Source organism: Sarcophilus harrisii, chromosome 2 (assembly GCF_902635505.1).
Source record: "Sarcophilus harrisii chromosome 2, mSarHar1.11, whole genome shotgun sequence".
NCBI classification, from domain to species: Eukaryota; Metazoa; Chordata; class Mammalia; order Dasyuromorphia; family Dasyuridae; genus Sarcophilus; species Sarcophilus harrisii.
The window spans coordinates 170,342,972-170,355,582 of NC_045427.1; the positions used below are offsets into that span (position 1 = coordinate 170,342,972).

At 33.1% G+C, this 12,611-nt stretch overlaps 2 protein-coding genes across 8 annotated transcripts in view; one reads left to right on the forward strand and one right to left on the reverse strand.

The window, feature by feature from the left end:
• The window catches only part of MCPH1 (microcephalin 1), a 336,480-nt gene that overhangs the window by 134,280 nt on the left and 189,589 nt on the right, over positions 1-12,611 (reverse strand). The window lies entirely within an intron of this gene.
• The window catches only part of ANGPT2 (angiopoietin 2), an 81,189-nt gene that overhangs the window by 44,654 nt on the left and 23,924 nt on the right, over positions 1-12,611 (forward strand). For both annotated transcript variants that reach the window (XM_031951146.1, XM_031951147.1), the window contains exons 2-3: positions 5,363-5,518; positions 9,293-9,414. In XM_031951146.1, coding sequence (XP_031807006.1) covers positions 5,363-5,518; positions 9,293-9,414 — 278 coding nt within the window. The remainder of the gene's footprint in view (positions 1-5,362; positions 5,519-9,292; positions 9,415-12,611) is intronic.

The window sequence follows — 12,611 nt, forward strand, 5'->3', positions numbered from 1 at the left end:
GGAAGGGTCATGTCACTGGTATTGTTATTCAACACTTTTAAAAAAGTAGGTTTTTTGTTCATCACCTTTTTTTACGAGAAGTTACTTATCCCCTGGGCCAGAAGATATTCTCCTGCATCTGATAATCTATGGAATAAGCATTATTGTAAGTCAGTCCTTAAAGATTTCTGACAAAAGAAGTACACAATTTTTTAATGCCTATTACATGCCAAATGCTGATAAACAATTTACATTTATCATTTCATTTGGTTCTCATAACAACAAATGAAGTAGGTGCTATTATATTTCCATATTACAGCTGAGCAAACTGAGGCAGAAGTTAAGTGACACAATTTGTAAGTGTATGAAGCTGGATGAACTTTCTGATTCCAAGTTGAACAGTTATCTACTGTTATTCAGTTACTTCTATGCTTTCCTTATTTGATTCCATTTTTTGGAATCCCTTGTTACTGAAAATTTCAAGCCATTACATTTGTTAGTACTCTACCGTCATTTTCCTTGTATCTACTTTATATTTACTTATCTGTGAATATATTATATTTCTTCTGTAGAATTTAAGGTTTTTGAGGATAGGGACTGTTCCCTATTTTGTTTTTCTATCCCCTGTAGTTACCACGGCCATTGGGACATAGTAGACATTTAATAAATACTCACTGAATTAAATATTAGGAGATACAACAGGCAAAACAGATAGGTAAATGCAAGCTAATTTGAAGAGAACAAGAATATTAACAAATAGCGGTCTCAGACAAGGTTCTTCCTTGTGAGGGTAGTACCTGATTTAAGGGAAGCTAAGTATTATAAAACGAGATGGAAAAGATAGAGAACAGCTAAGACATAGGAGGATGACCTCTGAAAAGTCACAGAGATCAGCAGTATATGAAGTGTAGAAGATATTAACTAGGTTATTCTAACTAGAATTTTTATTTTATTTTATTTATTATAGCTTTTTATTTACAAGATATATGCATGGGTAATTTTACAGCATTGACAATTGCCAAACCTTTCATTCCAATTTTTCCCCTCCTTCCCCCACCTCCTCCCCCAGATGGCAGGTTGACCAAATACATGTTAAATATGTTAAAGTATAAATTAAATACAATATAAGTATACATGTCCAAACAGTGATTTTGCTGTACAAAAAGAATCGGACTTTGAAATAGTGTACTATTAGTCTGTAAAGGAAATCAAAAATGCAGGTGGACAAAAATAGAGGGATTGGGAATTCTATGTAATAGTTCATAGTCATCTCCCAGAGTTCTTTCCCTGGGTGTAGCTGGTTCAATTCATTACTGCTCTATTGGAACTGATTTGGTTCATCTCACTGTTGAAGAGGGCCACGTCCATCATAATTGATCATCATATAGTATTGTTGTTGAAGTATATAATGATCTCCTGGTTCTGCTCATTTCACTCAGCATCAGTTCATGTAAGTCCCTCCAGGCCTTTCTGAAATCATCCTGTTGGTCATTTCTTACAGAACAATAAGATTCCATAATATTCATATACCACAATTTATTCAGCCATTCTCCAATTGATGGGCATCCAGTTTCTAACCAGTACAAACAGGGCTGCCACAAACATTCTTGCACATACAGGTCGTTTTCCCTTTTTTTAAAATCTCTTTGGGATATAAGCCCAATAGTAATACTGCTGGGTCAAAGGGTATGCACAATTTGATAACTTTTTGAGCACAGTTCCAAATTGCTCTCCAGAATGGTTGGATGTATTTGGAGAATGGCTTGATTTCTTATAAATTAGAGTCAATTCTCTATATATTTTGGAAATGAGGACTTTATCAGAACCTCTGACTCTAAAAATGTTTTCCCAGTTTATTGCTTCCCTTCTAATCTTCTAACTAGAATTTTTTAAAAAGATATGAATAAATCTAGAAATTCAAGAATCAGATTAAAATATTAACTCATTTTTGAAATTTTATAGAGGATGGTAAATTATTAGTTTTTTTATTTATATTCTATATTCAATAAAAAGTCTCATTACTTAAGAATTTGTCATAATTGTGAGGTGTTTTTCCCCAATGAAAAATCTATTTTCCCTCCTTCCACCTTTCCCACTTGGGAAAAAACCTACTTGTAAAATATATTCGTATTCAATCAGAATAAATACTTGATTAGCCATGTGCAATCACCATTTTGTATTAGTGGCATTTTCTTGGTTTCCACTACATTGCATTTAATGCTTCTACCAAGATAGACTAATCACTTGAAATCATATGACCATACATACAGATTGACTCAGGTTTTGATACTCAATATTCTCAACTCCTTCAGTTGCCTCTCTTCTGTCTGAAGAGTGGAACAATAAATTCCTCCCAAAGACTTCCTATAATGGAAGAGGGCTCAGAACTTTCCAGGTAATATTCTGTTTTCTATCAGTTTCTACAACATAGAATATAGTATCGCCCAATTCTCCCACCTTCTGCACCCTCCCCCACACACATCTCGGTCCCCTCTTCTGCTCTCCCTTCCTTTCTCTTTTCAGCTTCTTTCTGTATATCGTCTTCTATTTAAATTATCAGCTTCTTGAGGGCAGGAACTGTTTCTTTTTCTAATTTATAGCCACAACATTTAGCAGTGTCTGGTACATAGAAAACACTTAATAAATATTTACTAAATTGAATTGAATGTCCAAAACATAAATGTCTTAATCTTCACCTTGTGTCTGTCAGTTCTCTATTAGGAAGGATGCCATACTTCATTATTAGTTCTCTAAAATTGCTGGTTGGTCATTGTGTGAATCAGTTATAGCTTTTGAAGTTGTTTGATTTTACAATATTGCTGAAATGACTGTCTTTTTAACAACAACAACAACAACAACATTATTATTATTATTTTTTTTTCCTCCTGAGACAATTGGGGTTAAGTGACTTGCCCAGGGTCACACAGCCAGGAAATGTTATGTCTGAGACCAGATTTCAGCTCAGGTTCTCCTGACTTCAGGGCTGATGCTCTATGCACCGTGCCACCTAGCTGTCCAACAATATTCTTAAAGTGGCAAAATCTATCTATAAAACATATAATTCCAACATGTCTAAAGAATGAAAGTTATGGATTAATCAAAAAGTAAGAAAAAGGTACACTATAGGTGAGTAATTCACATGTTATTTAAAAAAATGAGTAGGAAAGCAGAGTAAAGGGTATTATTCAGGAAAATATGACCAGAAAAAGATGTGGACAGATTATATAGTGATAATAGGGGACAAATGACAGCCAGTTCACAAGTTCCACTAGTAGCTCTGTTATGTAGAGAAGGCTAAAGAATTCTATCCCCACCCCAACTATGGATGAAATCTCTGTTGTGGATAAATCCATAGACATAACTTTTATAGAATGGAAAGGCAAGGATAGGTTGCAAATCTGAACAGACAGAAGTAATACCTATGTCAGTAAGTTCACAAATACATTTAAGTATCAAAGTAGACCTAGAATTTAGCACAATATTTGGCACATTGTTAGGTATTTCATAAATATTTGTTAAACTGAATTCACTTAAAAAGCAATCAAGTATTGGTAGAGGGATAGAGGTAGAGGGAACATTTACAATAAGACTATAGTATCTAATGAAGCTAGGGAGATCTGACAAATCTTTTCCCTAGGAAGAGAAGAAATCTCAATGGGCTGATTCTGGGTTTCTGTTTTGTTTTGTTTTGTTTCATTCATAAAAATGGAAGAAGTGGAAAGGAACAAAGATCTAACTTAGGACTGTGCCTATCCTAGTACTGAGGCAATACATGGGGGAAAGAGGCAGGAAGTACTGTGAGAAAAGATTAAGTAAAACATCATCAATACAAGCCAGACTATTCTTTGCTGGAATAAACAGGCTTCACTGTGGTGCTACTACAAAGGACTAAACTGACCCAGACACAATGAGTTGTGCAAGATCACAAATGTATGTTAGTAGCAGAGATAGGATTGTTACTAATTCTCTGGATCCCAAGTCTTAACAGTTTAAATTTGTTGTTCTTTGACCTCATTTTCAAGGCATTTATCAAACTATTTCTCTTAAAGTCCTAACTTACTTTAACCCCAAAGTTGGGTTAAAAGGAAAACTATATGACATTTCAAATACATTATAGCAATCAGGTGTTAAATCTAATATTTCAATTTATTAGAAACAAAATTAAACACAATTTCAGTAGTTTAGGTTAATTTTAAACAACTCATGTTTTTAAAGAGTAGATGAATATACATATAAAATGAATGAATGAATGAAAAAGAATTTATTAAACATTAAAATAAAACACTATCCCTGTCATTAAGGAGTTTACATTCTAATAGAGAAAGCCAACACATTTGTGAGTGGTGACCAGAGGATATTTTGTTTGCAGAGATGGTAAATAGATGGTAAACACACAGTTAACTGACGCACCTTTTTCAGAAGCAATGTTAATATTAATTTGGGTAAGTATACACAAAGGAAGCATGAAAAGATGATGGCCAAGACATGGTCAGAGGTTTGGGGCTGGTAATAAAACAAGTGGTTGTTGCCAATTGTTACAGAATAGCCCCTCTGAAGGAATTTGAGTAGTATTGGTTTGGAGCAGGGAGTTGAACTGTGAATCAAAAGCCTGAGGCTAAGTATTTTTTTCCCCACTTAATTTAAAGTTCAAAACATTTATTGGTTATCATGTAATGGTATGAAAAGAATAACTGGTTATTTTAATTTAAGAAGATGCCATGAGAGGAATACAACCAACCAAATATATTTTTGTCACCCCCCCAAACCTGTAAATACATAGTAAATTTCCAAAGCATTAAATCATCCCCCCCCAAAATTGGATAAAAAATGTGATCTTGGTATCAACAAATTATTTTTGTTGTTTTAAAGAATAAGTAGTGAATTCCCAAGACTTCAAGTAGAGGCTAGATGACCATTAAGTAGAGATATTAAAAAAGAGAGTCATATATTGGTCAGGGCTGGACTAGAAGACTTCTTAGGTTCCCCCTAAAAATACAGTGCTATAATTCAGTGATTTGAAATGCTCATATCAAAACAATACACTTGAAAATGGCCTTCAAAAGTCAAGACTTGAAACTACAGCAAATCAAAAGACCTTTATGATGACAAAAGAGTATAAAAGGATGACAGCAGTTCTGGATTGATCTTCTTTGTCCTAAGAAAGGCTTTGCTATTTCTAACCATATGACCTTAGTCAAGTTTTATTCTTTCTGTGTCTCAATAGCACTATAAGTGGGTTAGATTGGTTGACCATGGAAGTGCCTCCTAGTTCTAATTCTATGATCCTATGATAAATATTTGAAAATAAGATTTATGATCATGTGAGCTCTAAAGTTGAAATAATAAAAAAAATCTGCCTGCCTTAATGTTTTTTCTACTACAGCTTGAGAATTATATCCAGGATAATATGAAGAAAGAAATGGTAGAGATACAACAGAATGCTGTACAGAATCAGACTGCAGTAATGATTGAAATAGGAACAAACCTATTAAATCAAACAGCTGAGCAGACTCGAAAACTAACAGATGTTGAAGCCCAAGTAAGTAAGAAATTTTAATCACAAATGCTTCACGCACTGTAAATATATCATTGTATGGATGATGCAGCATGACTTTACAGTAATTTAAAGAAACTGAAAGTCTAGACTAAAATCAGAAAAAAATTTTAAATGGATTCATATATAAATAACCGAATTATGATTCCATGGCTATTTTGTGACAATGTATCTTTATTTTTACATAATTTGAATGGCCACATATTTAAAATAGAATGCCCAAATAGTATCTATGTTTTTGTTTACTTAAATAAATGCATATATAAACTCAACTCTAACACATACAACATCACCATGTTTTCTAGATTACATGATTATAAGTTAATAGTGGTAAGAAAGGATAGCTCCAAGTTTTCAAGATTTTCTATTTTGTCTTATTTAATCTTCATTGATTATAAACTTCAAATTTGAACTAAGCCCAGATGGAAATTCTCTCAATCTTAGTCAATTGGTAGAGCCAATGTATTAATAGGCAGGATAGAATGAATTTGACTAAAGAATTACAACTTACATATAACACTGAAATTAGTACACAAAATGAATATAACAAATTTTTAAAAATCAGTTTTTGTGGTGTTTTTTTTTTTTTTTAATGAAAGTCAACAAGTATCAGGTAGTATACCTAAGTATGAAAACACAAACATTTATATGTAAGATATAGAAAGATTTGTTAGGCTTAAGTCTCTAAGAAAAAGCTTAAAGATAGCTTCTGATGGTTCACTTTGAATTGGCAAGTAATAAGATTGTGAAAAAAGTCAGTTTTACTGCACTTGACTTCTTTGAGAATAATAATGTAGATGTAGATTTATGAAATTCCATAAATCAGATGCTTTAAAAGTCATTGGAAATATAGCATGGCTTACCTGGTAAAGGGCCAGTTTTTGGAATCAGGAAAAGTTAAGTTTAAGTTCTCCTCTTGTCTTTGACACATATTGGACAATTCATCTTACCTCTCAGAGTCCTTAGTCTTTAGACTTGGTCCTGAGTCTTTAAAGAAGTGACATTGCAAATTACAGAATAAGGCTGATCTTTGGCAAAGAAAATGTTCCCATCCAGAGTTTTCTTTACCATGAAATTACTGATTTAAAAAGCAATCACTGATAAGGGTACCATGACAAGGTTTTTTTTTTTTTTTTTTGAAATCTTAGCTTATTGCATTCATGAGAAACTTCCTGATGCCTGAGAAAGATTCCCTATTAACACCATCTTGTCTTTATTCTATATTTACATATATGTGTACAAATTATATGTCACCTCCTCTCTACCCCCTCATCTACACACAAAATGTAAGCTACTTGAAGGAGAGATAGTTTCAATTTTTGTAATCCTGACATTTAGCACAATGCCCCAAACATTTCTGGTGCTTAATAAATGCTGATTAAATAACTGATACTATGGCATCTACAGGGAATGTTTTGTTATACACAGTACACTGATTGAAAGATAAAAAAGGGGGGCATGTCTGTTTTGGGAAAAAGGCCAATACAGAAGTCTCAGAAACTTGGGATGGGTTTTATTATATTTTGAGAAGTTGTACAAATGCTTTTTCCAATGTTGACATATTACAAAATTATTTTGAGATCACAGATCATTGGATTGCAGATAAGAGTTGGAAAGAATCTTGGATGCCATCTACCCTAAACCCCTCATTTTCACAGATAAAGAATTGAGGCCCAGAGAGATTAAACATTTATTTAGTATCATACTGGAAGAACAGGGATTCACACGTCTTCTTCTTCCAAATTAAAATCTGACCACTATACTATACTTTTGGTTAAGAAAAGCAGAAATGCTAAAGCACAGAAATGGCAAAACTATTTTGATATAAGTTTAAAGTAATATATTTAAAGAAAATTCATCCAAATAACAAAACAATGTGGATTGCTTCTTCACTAGAGTTTGGAACAAAAGTGAGGAGGAGTCAAGAGGAAGGGAAAGGAACAAGCATTTGTATATAGTCTAATATGTGCCAAGTACTGCTGTAGATACTTTACAAATAAGGTTTGATCTTCACATCAACCCTGTGAGGTAGATGCCATCATTATTCCTCATTTTACAAATGAGGAAACTGAGGTAAAAATAGATTAAATGACTTGATCAAAGTCACATAGCTAGGTTAGTGTGGGACTAGATCTGAACTCAGATCTTTCTAACATTTGACCCATGGCATCACTTAGCTGCCTAATAAAATACAAACCAGTATGAGTATGAGAGGGAGAACACTTAATAGTTGAAGAGCCCAGGAAAAGTTGTATATTACTTTCTCAAATAGTGAGCAAAAATGATCCATTATGAAAATTCTTGAAGAGTTGATAATTTTCAAAAAATATTAACAGAAATCATTTAGATATTATTGATGTGGATTTTTAAAATGCATAATTCAGATAGGGCAAAGTGAATAAATCCTAATCTCAATTTCTAGATCTTGTACCAAAATAGGAACATTTTCATAGAATTTGAAACTCTTAGGAAAATGATGTGATTTCCCATTTCCCTTTAAAATTCTACACGGTAAAATGTTTAGGCCCAAATTAGAAGTAGACTAAATCTACATCCCAGGTGTCAATAACAAAAGCAAAACCATTGTGTTGGAATGGCTTTATTCATTCACAATAAGATTTTTATGGTAAAAACTTGATTTCTTTTTGCTTTGAAGTACAAGACCATCCCTGAAATGGTACATTGTCTTTCTGTGACTAGGGTAAGGGTTTAGCTAACAACATAAAGGTATAAACCAAACAATTGCTCTTTCAAGGACGGATTCTTTGGCAACAATTATGAATTACACTTAAGTGTGAAATCATGTCCTGAATGACCATTAACTGAGAGGATGTGAGTAACCAATTCTTCCTGCCAACAGTAGCCAAATACTGATGAATTAAAAAAGTCTGCAGAGATATTTGAATACAATGAGAAAAGTGATATTGTCTAGAGAATATACATCTGTACTTCCCACAAAGCAGAAAAAAAAATCAACTTTTTATGGCAATTTTATTATTTCCTAATTGATGGGGATTTTATTTTTTTTAATTATTAAAAAAAAAAAAGAATTTGGCCAAAGAAACATAAATGAGGAAATACTTTCAATGAAATGCTGACTATATGTTGTATATAATATATTCTGTAATGAAAAAAACTCATCCTTTTAAATTAAGTTGAAATGAAAGAAAAAGCATTCCTTATCTTATTCAAATGTAAATTTTTCTACATTCTAAATATAATCCATTTTCATTGGACATATTTACTGAAGATATTTTCATTTTTTTCTATAGAGGAAATTGGTGCTAATAAAGGTAAAATATGGATAATTATAGTACCTATTACCTTACAGGCTTGTTCAAAGCAGGTACTATATAAATGCTTATTTCTTTACTTTCCGTTTCCTGAAATGATTTACCTAAAGTGGTATAGAAAGTGTCTGAGATCAGATTTGAACTTGGGTCTTCCTGACTCCAAGTCTAGTGCTTTATATACTAGGACTTACTTGCCATAACATCCAAAACTAATAAAACATTTTCTTAAAACAATGCAAAGAGATATTATTATTTAATATGCTGTACTGAAAATAAAACTTCATAAAATGTTTGCTTTGATTCAGTACTAGAGTGATAAAAAATTGACAATATTTCACATAGAAAAATTGGATAAATATGTATTTCAAGTAACACTTTCTCATTTCTAGGAATAAAAATTAATAAAAAGGCAGCTAGTTTTGCAGAATTCTCAAGAGAATTCCACATTTTATTTTTGTTCATCTAGGTACTGAATCAGACAACCCGACTTGAACTTCAGCTTTTGGAACATTCCCTTTCCACAAATAAACTGGAAAAACAGATCTTAGATCAGACCAGCGAAATAACCAAACTTCAAGACAAAAACAGGTAACAAAATAAACTATGATTTTTAAATAATGTTAGAAATCAAAGTTAAATTCAATGGACAATCGTGGACTCAGCAATTTATTGAAAACCTACTATGCTAAAGGTTTGAACTAAGCACTGAAATATAATGAAAGAGCTGAAAGGGATTCTCATCTCAGAAATCCTACAATTTAATTGGGAGCATAGGTGAGAAAAGCAGAGCTCAAAATAACTATGAATCATAACATGTGTATGTTGGGATAGGATAGAAAGGGTAATTAACTATGATGCATATATACTACATGGCTGCTAGTTTAGATCAATTATTAGGCCTGGCATCTATTAGTCTTGAGTTAAAACATAGCTTAAACACTTCCTAGTTGTGTGATCCTGGATTTCTTTTTGCCTCATTTTCCTCATCTGCAAAATGGGAATAATAATAGCACTTATCTGTTTTGAGGATCAAATGAAATATGTGTTAAATATTTAGCACAGTGCTGGCACACAAAAGATGCTATATAAATACTAGATATTATTATTAAAAACAAAATTGTATCAAATAGAAAGGAAGATCCAAAAAAGTATGAAACACTGGAAGAGAAGGTATCACTTTCACCTTGAAATGATATTTAGAAAGTGACAGATGAGTTAGATTTGGATCAGCTTAATGAATGAGAATTGTATATATCTGCCTAAGCATGGGGGAAGAAGTAGTAGAAACAAAGGCAAAGAGATGGGAGAATTAGGGAGAATAGTTCAACTTCTCTCACATGTAGACTAAGGGAAAAGGCCTACTATGAGATGAGTAGGTAGAATGAAGCCAGTTTGTGAAGAGCCTTGAATATCAGAACCAAAAGTTCAAACTTTATTCAATAAGCATTTGAATATTTTTATCTGATAAGAGTGATAGGCTAGGAATAGGAATAGTCTTGGACAGCAATGAGGAGGACAAATTGAAGAAGGGATGTAGTAGGAACAAGAAGTCCAATTAAAAGATTACTAGAATAACTGAAGTAAAAGATATTGATTTGAATTATGGTTATAATAACCAGAGCAGAAAAGAAAGAACAACCACAAGAACTGATATAGAGGCAGAATCAAAAGAACTTCAAAAGTGATTCATTCAATTAAAAAAAATAACATTTATTAGGGGAATGGAAAGAGGAGGAGTAAATATAATGTTTATCAAGTGTTGGGCAGTGTGCTGTGCTATTTATAAATATTGTCACATTTAATCCTCATAACAACCCTGTGAGATACTATAATTATCTTCATTATACAGTTGAGGTAACTGAGGCAAAGAGAGGTTTAAGTGACTTGCTTGAGGTTAAGTGTCTGAAGAACTCAGATCTTCTGATTCCAGACCCAAAACTCTACCCAAGCATCACTAGCTGCCTTAGAGCACAAGTGAGGAATCCAACATGTACAAAAGTAAGCAAATACAAAGTAGATGCAAAGTAATTTCAAGAGGGAGAGAGTACCAATAACTACATAAGTGAATAGAGATCAGGAAAGGTGGCATATAGGTGGTGGCAAATGAGAACTAGTTTGAAGGAAGCTAGGGATTCTGACAGACACAAGTAAGGAAGAAGAATATTCCAGATATTGCATAAGTGATGCCACTTATGCAAAGGCCAAAAGTAAGAGAGAGGTATACTGTATACACCCCAAATAGTTGAAGGTAAGTTCATGTGCAATGAAGAATGGAGAATATATAAATGAATACTAATGATACAAAATTGAAATTGCCCCTGTCCTCCATTGATGGGGCCAATGATAAGACAATGCTAACTGGATCTACAACAGATTAATGTTATTTTATATAATTTCAGATGTAACCTCATTACAGTGTTACAATATTTTCTTCCTTGGCTGACCATCACATTCCCTATAACCAATATTCTAAACCTTCTCTTTTCTTCAGAAGTCTCTTATCAAATCATCTATTCCTTCTCCTGCCCCCAGCAGTTGGTCTCAACTAATTTTCTGAAAGAGGACATCAAATATGAACTTCTACTTCTTATCTTCCCCTATTAAAAAAGAGCGGGGCAACATGATACCATGGGAATAGCACTAGCTCTGGTTTCAGGGAAAGTTGATTAAAATCCTAATAGTGATTTGCCACAGAGGGCTATGAGTAATTCATTTAACCTTCTAAAGCCTGTTTCCTCATTTGCAAAACAAGGAGTCTCAGCTAGATGACCTCTAAGATTTTCTCCATTTCCAGATTTATAATCCTCTGAATGTTAGTATCCTTAAGGCAGTGAGGTAGCAGAATGGATAGAGCTGGGTTTGGAGTCAGGAAATCCAATTGGAGTTCCAATTCAGCCTCAAACATTTATGAGGTATGTGGCCCTGGACAAATCACTTCATCCCTGTTTACCCTAGTTTCCTCAATTGTAAAAAAAGGGAAAAAACAAACAAACAAAAACAAACAAAAAAAAAAACAGCTCCTAACTGGAAAGATTGTTGTGAGGATCAAATGAGATAACATTTGTAAAGTGCTTCAAAAAGTACTCGGCACACATTAGGTATTATATAAAAGCTTATCCCTTTCTTGTCCCCTGTATCTCATGTCATTTTGTCTCTTCAGTTCCAAATATGGTGAAGAGGTAGTTCTGCTTCCTGCTAAATCCTTTTTTATTTGTATGCTTAATTCCCTCTAGTCTTTCTTTCAAGTGATCCCCTTTCATCACTGTTCTCCAAAACATCTTAATCTCTCTTTATCTATAGGTCTTTTCCCTGTCTTTAAGTATGTCTAGAGTTTTCATGATGAAAACAAACCAACCTCCTCTCCCAAATTCCTTAACTAGAAATTGTTATGCCCTATCTCTTTTAGAAAAAAGCCTTTTATATTCATTTTGTCCATTTCCTCAAATTCAGCTAACTTTTTAATCCTTGGAAATCTGGTTTCCAGTCACAGCCCTTGCTTCTTCCAAAATTACTAGCAATCTTGTAATTGATAAATCCTTATTCTTCTTACAGCTTTTGACTCTGTTGACCATTACTTTCTCTTGAATATTTTCTCTTCATTCAAGTTTCTTAATAATTTAAATTTTGATTTGTTCTGAATTATCCTTCTACTCTCCTACTTTCTTACTGTAGTTGGGTGGTCCTCAAATCTCTGCTCAGGACTGTTCTCTATTGTTGTTGTGATTTCATCAAGTATTATAGGTTTAATTATTATTTCTTTGTTGTTAATTCACAGATTTATATAA